Source organism: Chrysemys picta, chromosome 2 (assembly GCF_011386835.1).
Source record: "Chrysemys picta bellii isolate R12L10 chromosome 2, ASM1138683v2, whole genome shotgun sequence".
In the NCBI taxonomy this organism is placed as follows: domain Eukaryota; kingdom Metazoa; phylum Chordata; order Testudines; family Emydidae; genus Chrysemys; species Chrysemys picta.
Window position 1 is genome coordinate 239,472,021 of NC_088792.1, and position 16,858 is coordinate 239,488,878.

At 44.9% G+C, this 16,858-nt stretch overlaps 1 protein-coding gene across 3 annotated transcripts in view; it reads right to left on the bottom strand.

Annotated features, from left to right (window-relative positions):
• LOC101940943 (protein Daple-like) overlaps positions 1-16,858 on the bottom strand; it is a 47,705-nt gene that overhangs the window by 18,327 nt on the left and 12,520 nt on the right. For all 3 annotated transcript variants that reach the window (XM_065585799.1, XM_065585797.1, XM_065585798.1), the window contains exons 4-5: positions 9,229-9,306; positions 1,209-1,323 (exon numbers count right to left, since the gene is read on the bottom strand). In XM_065585799.1, coding sequence (XP_065441871.1) covers positions 1,209-1,323; positions 9,229-9,306 — 193 coding nt within the window. The remainder of the gene's footprint in view (positions 1-1,208; positions 1,324-9,228; positions 9,307-16,858) is intronic.

The following is a 16,858-nucleotide window of genomic DNA, read 5'->3' on the forward strand; positions in this document are numbered from 1 at the left end:
ATCACCAGTCTTTCAGATGGTAGTTCCATAAACTAAAATCCATATCCTTTCAGTCTTCACACTGAGTTCTGAAACTGCTTAGTAGGATGCTCAAGTAACTAGAGGTTAAAAACCAGAAGATTCCCTAACCTTTTGATCTAGAATCAGCCTGTTTTACTTTGACATACTATAGACCAGGGGTTCTCAAACTGGGGATCAGGACCCCTTAGGGGGGTCATGAGGTTATTACATGGGGGGTCGCGAGCTGTCAGCCCCCATCCTAAACCCTGCCTTGCCTCCAGCATTTATAATGGTGTTAAATATATTAAAAAGTGTTTTTAATTTATAAGGGGGGTTGCACTTAGAGACTTGCTATGTGTACAAAAGTTTGAGAACCACTGTTAAATAATAATTTAACTACCAACACCATTACTTTTTATTTTAAGACTGTAATCAATTGTAATGAATTATTTCTCTTATGCATGGAATGAACTCTCAAACTACCACTCTTTTTCTTCAAATCCCTCCTAAAAAACCTCTTCCATATTACCTAAAAGAAGAGCGCTAACTTAATCAGACAAATGGCAAAGAATTTATATGGAACCAGCAAGATATGCATGTGCCAAAACCAAGTAAACATGAAATTCTGTTCCTTATCCTTCACCCTTTTCCCCAAAGGGCTTGTCAGCACTAAAAACATGTACCCATTGTCAGCAAAGGGTCGATCTCAGCTGGTGCTCAACACAGCTTAACTGTAGTTTAAAACCTCCAGTTACTAAATAAAAGTAATCAGCATGATGAAATGGAAATAGCTGTTGCTTTTAACTATGGTCTCTGAAAATGGTGCTAATCATGGGTTAATTGTCTGTATCTGTGGTTACAACATGTTCCACACCAGTTCAACTGCACCTGTTATCAGCAACAGATAGTTCTCTTGATATTGCCAGGGCAATATTGTTTGTTACGCTCACTAGCTGTCATGTCTTTGATTAGATGCCTTGCCTTTTTCCTTCTGTACAGCATCTAGCACAATTTTGGTTTCTGTGTAAGCTTTTTCTATGACAGACTATTTTCAAATATTCCAAAATAACCCCTTGGTATTTCCACTTCATCCTATTTTACTTTAGTTAACACTCATTCATATACATAATTTATTCAGGATAGGTATGTATTTTTCTCTAGGGTGAGCTATTGGATAAGTACCACATATGGGAATCATCCTTTACTACCTGATAGAGTTTGCAGACGTTTATGCATGGCTTGATTTTCTGCATCGAAAAACTTGGTGCTGTTCTCTTTCTTTCCAAGTTCCAGCTGAGCAGTATTTATTTCTGACTGTAATTCCTATAAATAGGAATAACTAAGAATAAGAATTATATGCTCATGTTTGAAGATAACATAAATGTACTAATCTTAAGGATGCTGAAAGGGTTCCATATTTACACTAGGAAAAATAGGCAAGGGTTAAAAACCTGAGAAACAGAGCAAGGAAAAAGAGGATAGGCTGGGGAAAATAGTTAGTGTTAAATAAATAATTACAATTAAAGACTCCAGTCTCATTGGATCCATTCTTTACTCCCACGCCCACAAACAACTCCGTAGTGGGATTCCCAAATACAAAGTGTACCAGCCACCTCTGAGCTGGCAGGGCCACTACAGGTTTGGCAATACTTTTGCTTCCCAGGAAATGTTCACTTAATGCTTGCCTTCAAGTAGGATTCCTTTGGGTACTTCCCTTATAATTAAGTTCTTATTCTGTGCACGTCCATCATGGTACCTGTTACGTTTGAGGGAAGCTTGTGTATTCACTGCTGTTGGGTTTATACTGTATAGTATAAAAACAGGGTCCCATTTAATTGCCCACAAACTCAACAAAACTGAAGCTAACAAGACACTTAAATCACTTAACCACACACAGTCAGCAGCTGGCCACAATACCAATCAGTCTTCCTGTTTTGTAATGAAAACAAGTCTGTACAAATGCCAGCTTTCTTTCAGGAAACTATAGAAATACATACGCTACATATGTAGCTGTATGAGTCCATAACTACTAATCTCTTGTCAAATCACTGATATCACTTCTGCCTGTAAAATGCTTCATAAAGAAAAATCCACCCGTGCACACAAGGAAGTCCTTCCGTAAGTTTCTTCCAGAAGCTGGGATAGACCGTAGCAGTGAGATCCTCCAGTGATGATGATTTCATTGCATCAGTCCATTATATTGTTAAAATTTGAAGAGTATCTGGTGCCTTTCATAGTGCACAACCTCTGCAAACTGAAGTTGCAGTCATTAGGGCCTCAGTCCCACAAAGGACCTATGTAGCCAGACACTTATGCCTACCTGGAGTCCCAGTGACTTCACTGGGAGAATTCAGGGGCATTAGGGGCTGTCTGCCTGGCTCTCTCTGCTGGAGTGGAGATTGAAACTGATGGTCACTGGGATGCTTTGTTCAAATTTCTCCAGGAACTTGATCTTGCATTGTCAGATAATACCGCTTTGCTATTGGTCGGGAAAACGGAAGACAGTGGTTATTGCTCCTTGGTTTTCATACAGTATATCTGTAAGTGTAATTTGTCTTCCTTTTGGATTTGGTGGTAAACAGATATTGTACTTGACAGATGAATGCCTAATGACAAGCCAAAAGGAGAAGCTATTGATGAGCCAATGCATATTGTAAATGGTTTACAGCTTGAACTGTGTGGAACAGCAGGGCATACAACACAGACTTTAACCTAAGCATTTTAGTTCTGTCCTCAGTTGCACTTGAAAAGCAATGGAATTGCATGGGGGTAACGGAGGCCAGAACTTGGTTTCCTAGATAAATTCCCACTTGTCACTGTAAGGAAATGGGGGTCAAAACAAGCCGTCTATAAATACTCATACTAAACTACTAAAATCTTTTTGCACTTTCTTGTTTAAGGGCCCGATGCCCTGAATCCTGATCCTTCTCTCTCTCATTAGCTTCAGTGGGAGTTGGAGTCCTCATAGGTTGCCAGCACCTTGTAGGATCAAATTGTAAGTGGAATATAGAAGAAGGGGGGGGGGGGGGAGGAAGAGAGGGATGGTGGTGGCAGGCTTCTGCAAACATTAGCCTCTATTGAAAATTGTATTTCTCACTAATAGCCAACAAACTAAATGGGAAAAATCCATGTGGCATTTGTAATATTTTTTCTCTTCTGGATGGAACCAGAAAGGTATCACAGCTGGTTAAGCAGAAATACCTGAATGATATTTTGTATACGTAGCTGGAAGCATGAAATGTTCCTTTAATGTTATCTTCAAGTTGAACAGTTCTTCACACAGCAGTAGCAAGTTGCTTAGGGCAGGCCTACGCTTAAAAAGCTGCAGCAGTGCAGTTGCACCGGTGCAGTTGTGCCACTGTAGTGCTTCAGTGAAGACGCTACTCTGCCAATGGGAGAGCTGCTTCTGTCAGAGTAGAAATCCACCTCCTCAAGAGGCAGGAGCTATGTAGACAGGAAAAGCTCTCCCCTCAATATAGTGTTGTCTACACCGGGGATTAGGTTGGTATAACCGGTTGCTCCAGGGTGTGGGTTTTTCACACTCCTGAGCGACGTAGTTATACTGATATAAGATTGTAGTGTAGATCTGGTCTTAGAATCATACAGCACCCAGGCCTTCCCCTCTATGTTAAGTGACAAATCTTTGATTCTAAGAGTTTAATTATCTACCGTGTCTTTTTACTCTGTAGTAGTGAAGAACCAAGAATTGTTAGACTTGTTCACAGTTACTGATGAAATCAGAACCTACTCAGTATGCGGCTGTTGACCTTCTCAAGCCTTGTGACATAGTAAATTATAGCCCAATGGAAAAATTACATGGGAAAGAATGAATGATGCACATGTAAATTGCTTCACATCTTGTTTCACGTGAGCAAGCAGATTCCTTCACTGAGAAAATCCTTCTGACAAGTAAATGAACCTTAAGGTACTTTGGGGACTGGCACAGTTTTACTCCATTTGTTTTTCTCATGCTTTATTTATGAGCTGCCAAGCTCTTGCAAGGGAAAAACAGTGGCTTTTTCTCTTAATATTAATACTGTATTCGTTATTGGAGAAAATCAGTTTCATTAAGCTAATTGGGGTACTCAGCAACTTCTAAGTGGTACTACAAAATGCAGTATAAACTTAAATATCACTATCTCCCTTTTCCTGTTCAGGCTATAAAGAAACATGTTTATCAATAAAGACAAAGGTCAACAATGTGACTAAATTCAGACTAAGGCCGCCACTTATGCAGATGCAGTCCTATTGATTTGCTTCACATGCTTAACTTTATGCATGGATTAAAGTGTAATCTTAGGGAAAAGGACTGATGTCAGTGCTACTTTGCTCTAAGAGCTCATGATAATGACAGTTCAAGTTTCAGTTCCAGTTTTTGTTGTAGTTAAATTAAGTAGGGTAAGTTAAATCTACTGCAGCGATGTTTTTAGAGTACTTGTGTCAGCTGGTATTTCCTGCTGAATGTCCTGCCCCAACCTCAAAAAAAAGTCAAATGTTCATGAAATGAAACAGATGCATTTCAAAATAGGAGATTTAAAGGATTTTTGAAGCACTGTACTTTTTAATAATAGAACTCATGATGTATCATTTTAACAAAATGATGAGATAACAAGAGTGTGGGTCTTTGTCCCTTAAGGCTCAGCTCCACAAAAGGACTTCGGCATTGCAAGGCCGAGTGTGGTGGAGCCTAACTTTTAGATGCCTAGCAAATCACAGGAGTATACTGTAATCCACAAAGCCTGGTTAGGCACCTAGGTTCCCCATGCAGTGAACAGGGAGAGAAAGGGACCTTTGAATGAGATCAACGACAGCTAGCACACTGGGTGGTAAACTGCTCAAGCTAGCCAGAGGAGGACAGGGCTGGATTAATCTTTTGTGGGCCCCAGTGCCTGGACTATGACCCTGCCCCCCCTGTTCCATCTGTGCTTTGCCCCAAGGCCCTTTCCCCGAGGCTCCACCCTGAGGCCAGGCCCCCAGTCGGCCTCTTTCTCGGCCCCTCCCCACCCCCGCCCAGGCACAGATTGCTACTCACACAGGAGGGATGGGGTGAAGAGCAAGCAGGGGCCAAGCAACGGGCAGGGTCTCGGAGGGAAGAGGTGCCATTGTAAATCTGGTATTGAAGGGAGATGCTGGCCACAGGGATATGTGCTAAGCTTGCCCCCTCTCTGACAGTGGCCCAAGTCCAGGGCCACACAGAGCTTTGTAGGGTCTCCAACCCTTCCCTTCCCCCCCACCCCCCCAAAAAACCCCAAGTGTGCAAAAACATTGAGGAGAGGCCCTGGAACGGGGTGGAAGGGTTTGAGAGCAAGCCTGCCCTGCAGAGGCAGCTCCTGTCCTGCAGGGCTGGGCTCAGCTCCTGCTCCAGGTGTTATAGTGCCCCTCAGGTTTGACCCAGCCACCCCTTCATTATGACGGGGTTGTGGGGGAGTGGCTGGGCCAAACTTGAGTGGCACTACAATCCTGTACGTCAGGTTGCAATGCTACTCAGTTTGGGGCCCCTCTCAAACGTGGGGCTTAGGGAAAACTGCTTTTTTGCATGCCCTCTTCCCTGCCCTCCCCAGGTGACCCTAAGTCCCGGCTGCAGGGAGGCGCCTATCTCTGCTAGTGACCCATGAATGGAAACCCACTGCCTGGAGTTAGGTGCCTTAGACACCTAAGCAGTTTCTTGTGGGAATTAGTTCAGCATCTGCCTCACATCACAGAAAATAGCAGTGGTGGTGGCAGTAGGTCCTGCCACCTATTTTATCACTCTTAGCCCAGTGATTAGCGTACTCACCTGGGATGTGTGAGACCCACGTTTGATTCCCCTCTCTGCCATAGGGGGAAGAAAGGATTTTAATGGGGGTCTCCCTCTTCTCCCTCTAGGAAAGAGGTGGGAATTGCCTGGAATGTGGGAGATCTTGTTCAAGTGTTTTAACCACTAGGCTGCAAGTGACAAGGTAGGCAGTGCCCCTATCTCTTCCTCAGGTGGCCATTTTGAATGAGACCTGGTCTAGTAAACAGCCTCTGAACATTCCTACTGGATTGGGCCCTGCACACAAGTTAGGTGGCTGAAGCCTGTCTTCCCCAGTGTGTGAAAAGCTCTGGGGCTTAACTGAGGAGATAGGTACTTAGAAGGAGGCAGCAACCAAGGGAACTGTTAGGCCTGGTCTACACTACAGCGTTAGGTCAATGCAAGGCAGGTTACGTAGACCTAACTAGGAAAGTGTCTAGGCTAAAATTTTGCTCCCGCCAGCATAACTGCCCCACTCCACTGACTTAATAACTCCACCTCCATGTGCGGCATAGAGTCAATGTTAGTTAGGTTAACGTAGTGTCAGTGTAGACCAGGGGTAGGTAACCTATGGCGTGCGTGCCAAAGGCGGCACGCGAGCTGATTTTCAGTGGCACTCACACTGTCCGGGTCCTGGCCACCGGTCCGGGGGGCTCTGCATTTTAATTTAATTTTAAATGAAGCTTCTTAAACATTTTAAAACCTTATTTACTTTACATACAACAATAGTTTAGTTATATATCATAGACTTATAGAAAGAAACCTTCTAAAAATGTTAAAATGTATTACTGGCACACGAAACCTTAAATTAGAGTGAATAAATGAAGACTTGGCACACCACTTCTGAAAGGTTGCCGACCCCTGGTGTAGACACTGTTGCTTACATCGACTGTTACTGGCTTTCAGAAGCCATCCCACCAAGTCCCATGCTGACAGTACAATCAGTACAAGTGCTCCTGGTGAGGACACGCACCACTGACAAAGAGCAAAGTGTAGACACACACAAGCAATGTAATTACTGTGGCGATTGTATGCTGATGCAAGTTAGGTCAACTTAATTTTGTAGTGTAGACATGTCCTTAGACTGAAAACTTAGGCACTGAATGAGTTGAGGCACCTACAGAGTTTGGTGGGAGTTTTGTGGATGGCAGCAGAGCCAAAACTAGGCCTTAGGTGCCTAAGTACCTTGGTGGATCCAGGCCCAAGTGCCCACAGTAGGGAATCCATAAATTTGTCCAATCTGCACCTTTGATCTCTCTACTGCAGTTTTCTCAAATGTAGAATAGGCATAATACATACTTTGACAGGTGTATTGAGGCTTAATTGATGTTTGTAAAGTGCTTTGAGACCCTGCAATGGAAAGCTCTGTACATGGACCAAGAATTGTAATAAAAACGGCTCATGTAAAGAGGTTAAATGATGCAGTGTGGTGGTGCCTGAGGTGATCCAAATCCTCGGGTGGGTTACAAGTGAAACAGTAGTAATCTCCTGCTAGGTCCTCATTTATATCATAAATTCATGTTCACCACACAGTTCGGCACAACTGGCAGAAATGATGGCGCAAGATGCAGGTCTGGAATATCAGGATTGTTGCAAGTAAGACAAGGCTAGAAGTCAGGAGCTCCTGAGTTCTAACTTTGTCTCTGGCATGGGCTCACTGGGTGGCCTTCAGAAAGTCACTTAATCTCTTGCCTTCTGTAAAGTGGGGCTAGTAATACTTACAATCATCTACCTCACAGGTTTGTTGTTGTGAAGATTAACTAGCGTCTGCTAGCTCTCTGTGAAGGTAAAGTGTTCTAGCACTGGCAAATACGGAGCAGAGATGATGTGGTAGTCCTGCCTGGGGAAGTTTGCACAGTGCCTACCTGGACTATGCCTGGCTCAAATCAATGGTTTTCCTTTTTTCACTTTCAGGATATTCATTCACGCATTCTACAAATACATTAGAAGCAAGAGGAAGACAAAAGACAGGATAGGCCCATTATTCAATGAGAGGAGAAAAACACTAACAGAAAATGTGGAAATGATTTTTTTTGGTTTCAGTTTTCACCAAAAAGGTTAGTAGTGATTAGACGTCTAACAGAGTGAATGCCAGTGAAAATGAGGTAGGATCAGATGCTAAAATAGGGAAAGAAGTTAAAAATTACTTAGCCAAGTTAGAGGTCTTCAAATCACCATGCACCTAGGGGCTGCAGGGACCTGGCAGCTGCTTCTGGGAGCCACGCGGAAGCAGGGAACCTTGCTTTAGTGCCGCCCCCCCCCCCCCCAGGGTGTTCTGGTCAAAAACCAGATGCCTGGCAATCCTAGCTCAGGTACCACAATAACAGAGGATCTGGGCATAGGTATTTTTCAGCAAGTTCCTGAATCCTGTACTGGTCCTTTATATGTCTGCATATAAAGACAAGGACGAAAGCCACTCCTTAGGTGCTCAGGAAATGCCTGCCCTTATTTAAATGCCACAGATGAAGGTATGGGGACAGATGTACCCAAGTTACAGCTGTTTAGGTGCTAGGTGATGCTAGGTTTTTAGCTGTAGTTGATACAGCTCTCGCATGAGTAACACATGCAGGCCATACTCATCATTACCTGGCTCCTGATTCCACCCCCTTTTCTGTTCTGTGTGGATGTCCTATACTGCATCTTGAATACTACAGACTTCCGAAGCAGAGCCAATATACAAGATTGTCCCCTGACTGGTAACAACACGCTTCCATTTTGTAATATAAATAAGACCTCTCCGTTCCATTCCTGAATCATGTCAAAGCATTGCACAAATCAGAGCCATTGTCAAAACATAGTTAGGGAGCCATTTGCACTGTAAAATGGAACCATGCTGTAACAAGGTTCCTGAACGGAGTGAGTTTCTATAAGGGGCCGTCCATGAATTATGTAACGTATTAGGAGGAAAGTGAGCCCTTAATTCTGCATGTTTGTTTCAGTGTTACAAAGTATTCCAAGGGGTGGATTGGTCTTGAAAAATCAGCAAAAAATGTCATATATAATTTATGGACAATCCCTAAATTTTTCCCCTTTGCACTTCAGAGGTGAGGAGGGAGTGAATTTTCCTAGTGTTTGGTCTAAGGGAGAGGATGTTCAGCGTGTGCACACTGGTCAGTATCTTTATTTTCAAATTCTTTATAGACTAGAACCTTTGTAACCAGAACTGTAGGAGCAATAACTACTAACAGTTCCAAAGTAAGGCCTGTTAATCTGGAGAGATGTAAGATGTGTGACTTGAGGTGACTCTACTGCCTGGTCAAACTGGTGTGTGGGTGGGGGGGAGCTAGCTAGGGAATGTACATTTAAAAGGAAAGGGTGGGGGGGGGAGAGCTTGAGAGAGGAAGAGGCCAGCAGGAATGAAGAAGCAGATTAGTGTGCTGCATTCGGGTTGTATTTAAAAAAGGGATTTACTCTGAGTGGGAGTTAAAGAAATCTAGACAACATTAGAAAAATACCTTCATCTTCTGCAACACTTTTTCCGCTTGAGTGCTGATTTTTGGTTGAATACTGGTAGCCTTTTTAGCTTGCTCTCTTGTTTACAATGAATGGTTAAGAAACAATTTGCTCAGATGGGCAGAAAACCAGACAGTAGTACAGTTTTTATATTTCCAACATTCATTTGGTAACTGGGAGATATTAGTAGTGACCTTCTCATTTGTTGCTAAAATTACTACATTCAGAATATGTATTGTAATTCTAGTGTGCCAGCCACTGGCCTAGCACTACACAAACACACACACAGATAGTGCCTGCCCCTGGGAACTCACAAGCTAGATTTTAGATAATATGCAACAAAAGTGTGGCCAACTCCCAGGAGTTTTATTGCAGGTCTCCGTTATAGCTGGTGGTGTTGTTTTTTTTTTTTTTTCTTAAAGCTGCAGCTGCTAGATTTCATGAGACTCTCATTTAAAAAAAAAAAATTCTAGCTCTCACAATTGCAGACAAAGCTTGAAAATATGACCTTGGATCACCCTGAAGGCTCAGAGCAGAAGGCAAATAAAAAGAACCCAATCCTATGGCCTACAAAAAATGACTTTTTTTTTTAAACTGTTTGGGGTTGGCAATACTGCAACAAGTGAATAAACAAATGGGGGTGGAAGGAGGGAGTCATGGAGGACAAGCTAATGCAGAAACAGGTTGCTCATATAAATTAGTAGTCATAGTGATCTTGGTCGCAGGTGGTTGCTTGTTTGACTAGTGCTGGATTATAGTGACTTGAAAGCATTATTTTGCATGGTTACTGGAACTCCTGTTTGAGAATATGTTTATCCGAACATTTTATACATCCGAGATTTGCATTAGCTACTCTGACAAATTCTTGAACATAAAAATATAAAAACTGCAGATTGTGTTTTAAAGCTGTACTTGCAAACTTCTTTTCCTTTTTTGTGTGTAACATCTTCTGCCATTTTAGTGTTTGGGTCCACTCCTGTGCCATCTACAGTATTGCCAACCCGAAGCATTCAAAATGAGTCAGGCTCCCCAGAATTGAGAATATTTTTTTTAAATCTTGTGATTTATTTATTTATTTATTTATTTATTTATTTAAGCCAAACTTTTTACTGAGCCTTTAGGAGACACATTTCCAGCTTTCCTCCACAACCATGAGCGCTAGAAACTTACTTTAAAACAAACAAGCAAACAAACAAAACCCATCTGAGACTCTCAGATAATTATTCCGGGAACTGGGGCTTTAACAAAAAATATAAAAAAGAAAACCAAATATTGCAACAGACTTGTGATAAAACTGTGAGTTACTAACACTAGTAAATTCTCTGATCCTAAGTTTTTTTTTCCCCACCATCTTAAGCAACTTTGAAAACAGACTTTGACAAAGCTAGTCATGAAATTGCACAGTATTACCTCATGTATTTCTTACTTTAGCATTATATGTACCTTTTCAAATAAATTCACGATGGTAAGTTAGGCCAGACAATATCATCACACAACTGAGGAAAGTATTAAACAGATATCTAATTTACTGACCTGCTTCTATTAACCTTTAAGGACATACATAACTGTACATATATTTAAGTCAATTGATTAAGTACACACACAGCTTTACTTAAGGTTTGGCAGGATCGGGGCCTAAAAATGACTCTGATATAGGGCTGTATCTGAAATGACATTGAAGGCAGGTCTACACTTAATGCTACATCGGCGCAGCTGTAGTGCTTAAGTGACAACGCTTCCATCCGCATAGTTAATCCACCTCCCGGAGAGGCGGTAGCTATGTTGATCGGGAGAAGGTTCTCCCATCGACATTGTGCTGTCTACATGGGATTTAGGTTGATACAACTATGTCACCCAGGGGTATGGATTTTTCACACCCCAGACTGACTTCATTATACTGATTGTAGGTCTGTAGTGTAGCGCTGGCCTCAGAAATTGAGAGTGTTTAAGGGGACAATGACAGGATGTTATTCTTCATAATTCATCCACCTTCATAGTTATCCCAAATGTTTTACCTCAAGGATTACAATAATCAATTTTTAAAAACTGATTTTTGGTGAAGTGCTAAACTTAAAAAGCAAATCCCCCACTCCACTGCCCATTCAGTGAGAGATGCAGACTGTCTGCACGCACTGGTTTGTTCACAACAGGATGGGTTTGTTCTTTTAAATGTGCAGTTGCGGCAAAGACTTTTTAAAAGTTGCTGGAATTTAAGGTGGGAGCTGCTGCATGAGACAACAAAATAGGTTTATTTGATGGCTGAGCAATCTTGACAAAGATGGAACAGAATGTCTAAATAGTGTGGATAGCAAATCTGAATTTAGAATCCAAGCAAGTGTTCTATCAAGGACTAGAAAACTATTTGACCTCTGCTAAATGATTTCAGCTAAGAAGTCACCACTACAGCCAAACCCAAGTGTTTAAAAATCCTGAGAATGGCTTCATCATGAGCTTTTTTTTAAAAAAATGGGGCGGGGGGGAGAGATTATTTGACTTCTGGGTTTTGAGCCTTGATGGTGCACTCAGGTCAGATTTTCAATCTCATCTCCACAACCATGAGGCTAGAAAGTTGCCTTTGTTTATGAAAGCTGAGATTCTGATGTAATCACTTCTCCCCTGGAACGGAAGCTTCCAGTAAAACATCAAGTATTGTGAGAGATGGCAACATTGTCAAATAAATCTGTTCTAGCTGAGGAGTTCGTATCTCCAGAACTAAACTTGGGTCCTCTTATTTTTCTTGGAGGGGCTGGATCAAAGTGGAACTAATCTTGGAGGTCTTGGCTACACTGTGGAATTACTCCAGTTTCAGCTGTTAGTGGCATGCCTACCCGTAACGGTTCACTCTGAACCACCTATTCAGCACTGGTGCCTGCTTTTGTGGCATGCATGTAAGGAGTACAGAGGCACCGCCTGTTCCCCCATGTCCCACAAAGGGAAACGAGTATGGGAGGCCTGGACAGACCCTTTGCAGCTCGGTGTCTTTCACACTTGCGGAAAATGTCCAGGCGGAAAAGTAAAGGGAGGGAAAACACATTTTAAAATGTTTTGCCTTCCCTGATCTGCCACACACCCTCCGTTTGAGATTCCTAGTTTCCCTTAAGTCATTTTTCAGAGTAGCAGCCGTGTTAACACGGCTGCTACTCTGAAACCTGTCATTATGCAAGGCACTGCATTTAGCCGTATGGAGTGGAAATCCATCAACCTTAAGTCATTGTTAGGAACTAAAGCTCCACAACGGAGCACAGAGTGCAGTGCCCTGTTTTAAACCTTTTCAGACATGCACTTTATTTTGCAAGGAGGAAATTCATCCCTCTGGAGAAGGACCAGCATAAGATCTATGCACCTCCTGAGTCCTTCGGAGGCTGTTTTTTGAGACCTTAAGTGGCATTCAGGAGATGCATTAGGCCTTTGGCATATAGGGGTGTATTTTCACCCTTCATGTGATCTTAAATAGTGTGTTTTAAAAAGAGCCTTGTAGGTGCATCATCACTTCCTGTGGTATAGTCCCCCCTTTAACTTTAACAAATACTGGCTATGCTGACTTTATTCAGAATGTGTATGGCGTCCCTTGTGCAGGTAAAATGGTGCAGGAAGGAAGACCTGCTAAAACAGCTGCCACATCGACTCTGCAGATGGGGGAGCGGGTGTGGTTGGGGATCATTGCATTAGCAGGGGAAAACCCTGCAGCAATCTGCACCCATCCCCACCCCCACTGTCCACATCTCCCCTCCTCCCACTGGCTGGCCTCCTGGGCATGCAGATCCCCTTGAGGGTGTAGCAAAGCCAAAAAAAAGGGAAGTTTCTGATGCCCAGAGCAAATAACATGCTAGTTTTCAAGGGAAATGTGCCAAGCAGAACAGCTGTTTCCTGACTTCTCCTCCCTCTCTGGTGAGCAGTCAGGTGCAGCTGAGCTCTTGTGTTGTGGTGGAACAGAGGTTGCAGGGCCGGCTCCAGGCACCAGCGAAGGAAGCAGGTGCTTGGGGCGGCCAATGGAAAGGAGCAGCACGTCCAAGTCTTTGGCGGCAATTCGGCGGCCAGTCCCTCAGCCCTTCTCAGAGGGAAGGACCCGCCACCGAAGAATGAAGCGGCACGGCTGAGCTGCCACCGAAGTGCCACTGATCGTGGCTTTGTCTTTTTTTTTTTTTTTTTCCGCTTCGCTACTTGGGGTGGCAAAAAAGCTGGAGCCGGCCCTGAGAGGTTGAAAGTATCTGTGTGGCAGTGGGGACCATAGGCGCCAACTTCGTGGGTGATCCAGGTCTGGAGCACCCACAGAAAAAAAAATAGTGAGTGTTCAGCAGCCACCTGCCAAATAGCTGTTCGGTGGGCTCTGCCAATTAGCTCTTCCCCCTCCCTCCTAGTGCCTTCTGTCCACCACGGATCAGCTGTTCAGCGGTGGGCAGGAAGCACTGGGAGGGAGAGGGAGGAGCGGGGATGGGAAGAGGTGGAGCGAAGGCAGGGTGCTCAGGGGCGGGAGCAGTGTGGGGGGTGAGAAGAGGCGGGGTGGGGGTAAAGCCTTGGGGGAGGGGGAGGAGATGGAGTGGCGACAGGAAGAGGCAGAGCGAGTGTGGGGCCTTGGGGGAAGGGGCGGAGCAGGGTGGGGCCTGGGGCGGAGCAGGGGTGGAGCACCCCCAGGGAAAGGTAAAAGTCAGTCTCTGTGGTGGGGGCAAACACTTCAGGCTTTTGCTCTCTGTACAGTGCTCTTACCCATTTTCTACATGCTCTCTCTGACTTTTTTTTTCTCCCCTCTCAATATGCAGCAGAAGGGAGCAAATGAGCCTCCAGAAATTATTTTTCCTGCAAGACTCCAATTACAATAAATTCCAGCCAAGAGTGCATTTTTACTTTAAAAACAAGGACCTTAACAAGTGTACAGTAACACTATTACCCTTCTTACAATAAGGACCTTGTGTCTAAGCTGACTGCTATTTCTTCTGCAAGTCTAATTAAATGTTCAGCCAAAACACAAACCCCAAGAAATAATTTTATTTTTCAGCCGGTTTTTGATCACTCCTCTTTAGTTATCATATGTAAAAACCTGATTCCTTAGTCTAGATTCTTAGGTAGGAACTGACCCTTGTAACCTTCATGCATCTAAAATACCCATTGAAATCAATTGGGTGAGCATGGAATGCAAGATCAGGTCCATGCTCTTGATTTAAACCAGCTTAATTATTCTTCGTTTGTGGGTCTGTGTAATTTTGCCCAATCAAACCTTGGCTATGTCTACACTTAAAACGCTACAACTGCACTGACATAGTGCTTCATTGCAGACACTACCTCCACTGACGGGAGGGGTTCACTCATCACTAGGTCATTCACCACCCTGAAGAGGTGGTAGGTAGATCAACAGAAGAATTGTTCTGTTAACCTAGCACTGTCTACATCAGTGTTATGTTGGCTTAGCGCTCTCTCTAAAGCAGGGGTCGGCAACCTTTCAGAAGTGGTGTGCCGAGTCTTCATTTATTCACTCTAATTTAAGGTTTCGTGTGTCAGTAATACATTTTAACCTTTTTAGAAGGTTTCCTTCTATAAGTCTATAATATATAACTAAACTATTGTTGTATATAAAGTAAATAAGGTTTTTAAAGTGTTTAAGAAGCTTCATTTAAAATTAAATTAAAATGCAGAGCCCCCCGGACCACTGGCCAGGACCCGGGCAGTGTGAGTGCCACTGAAAATCAGCTTGCATGCAGCCTTTGGCACGTGTGCCGTCGGTTGCCTACCTCTGCTCTAAAGGGTGTGGATTTTTATGCTGTTGTAACTTTTCAGTGTAGACCAGCCCCTCGTGTTGTGTAAGATGAATAGATAAAGTTTTCTTAGATCCCTGGTTGATTTGATTTCAGAATCCTGTTAGGGAGTAGGGAGAAGTGATGCGGTCGTTCATTTCATAGGCTGTCTACACTACAAACTTATGTCAACTCAAGTTACGTCGGCATGCAGCCACCGCGGTTAGCGTGTTGCTACTGCCCATGTATACTTGGCTCCTTGTGTTGATGGCGTGTGTAGTCACCAGGAGTACTTGGATTGATGCAGAGTGTGGTGCACCATGTGTATGCATCCCACTGTGCAACTTGCAACTGTCCCCAGTGCACTCTCTTTTGGGAAGTTTTGGCAATGGGTACAGGCAAGGACTTTCTTTCCCAATTGGCAGATTACGATTGGGGATGTGGAAATGCCAGGAGTGAAAGTAGGATGGTACAGCATACCGCTAAGAAGTTGGTACTGGCCTGTACCCAGCCGACATTAAAGCACTGCCACAGCAACGCTTTAACGTCGCTGCCCCTTTTGCCCTTCCTGTCGGCGGCCCTGCCAGTAGGGACCCTACCAGCAGGGCTGCTGATGGGGAAGGGGGGTGCAAAAGGGGCAACGACTTAAAGCACTGTGGCAGCGTTTTAATGTCGTTGCCCCTTTTCCCCCCCCTTCCTGGGCTGACGATGGGGAGTAGGGGAAGGGGCACCTGCCCCAGGACCAGCGATTTAAATGGGCCCAGGGCTCCTGGCTGCCGCTGCTGCAGTAGCAGCAGTGGCCGGGGACCCGGGCCCTTTAAATCACCGTTGGAGCCCCAGGTGGCACAGGCCAGGCAGTGCGGAGGGGCTGGCTGCGGGAGGCTGACTCCCAGCCTTGCCCCTTCTGCCCAAGGCCCAGCCCCTTCCGGGGGCCCAGAGCCAGGCCCTCGTACAGGTAAGTATTTAGTATTACTTTCCCCCATGGGAAATGCTAATAGTAATCCTGGGGGATCCAGCCTACCCTTTGCTCCCCTGACTTATGAAGCTGTACACCAACCAGCTCAACAGCACTACATTCTTACTTATGCTTGGGATTGCTTGTGCTTGGTGCCTCAGCACCTGCCATGGTGAGTGTAGCCTTCCAGGGTTTGGGGAAATGAAAAGGGAATTTCTCAGTTGCAGGATTCTAATAGTATAGGACAATGGGACTGAATTCTGGCACCCTTTTCCTCAGGAAGTGGGGATTTTAGCTGACATCTCATTCCTGAGGGTAACAGAGGCAGACAGAGCACAGCTGCTGTTGGTGTCCCAAGCTGCCCCGACCCACATGCATGGGCAGCGGGTATAATAGGCAAGGGTGCTGTCGCTGACCTGCCACTGGATAACTGGGCCAAGGTGGCCCCGCCCCTTCCCCACCGTCTCCTCCAGTCCATCCCCCACAAAGGTCCCCACTGCTTGCCACGTCCCTCTTCCTTGGGACAGGGGAGTGAGAAGCGATGCAGAGAGCCAGCAGCTGGCTGACTGAGGAGGCTGAGCCGGGTGCTGGGGCTGGCGGCTCGGCGGTGGGAGGAGCTGGCACTCAGGGAGGCTGCCAGCTCGCGCTGGGCCCGTCCTGACTCTGGAGGCACTGGGGCTGGCCTGGCGTCTTGGGGGGGTGGCAGCTCACCCCAGCTCTGGGGCTAGCGGGCCCAGGCTCCTCCAGTTGGGTGGGGGCCCTCAGGGCTTTTCCTGGGGGGGGGGGGTTGGGGCTCCAGTGTGTGGGGGGCAGGGTCTTGGGCAGAATCTCCCCAAAGTGGGGGTTCACCCGCCGCCCATGCCCATATGCTGATCATTTGTGTACTGCAATGGTGCCTGCTGCAGTAACTGCTGAGTGGTGTGGGAAAGTGTCCTACTGTGGAGGAAGAAA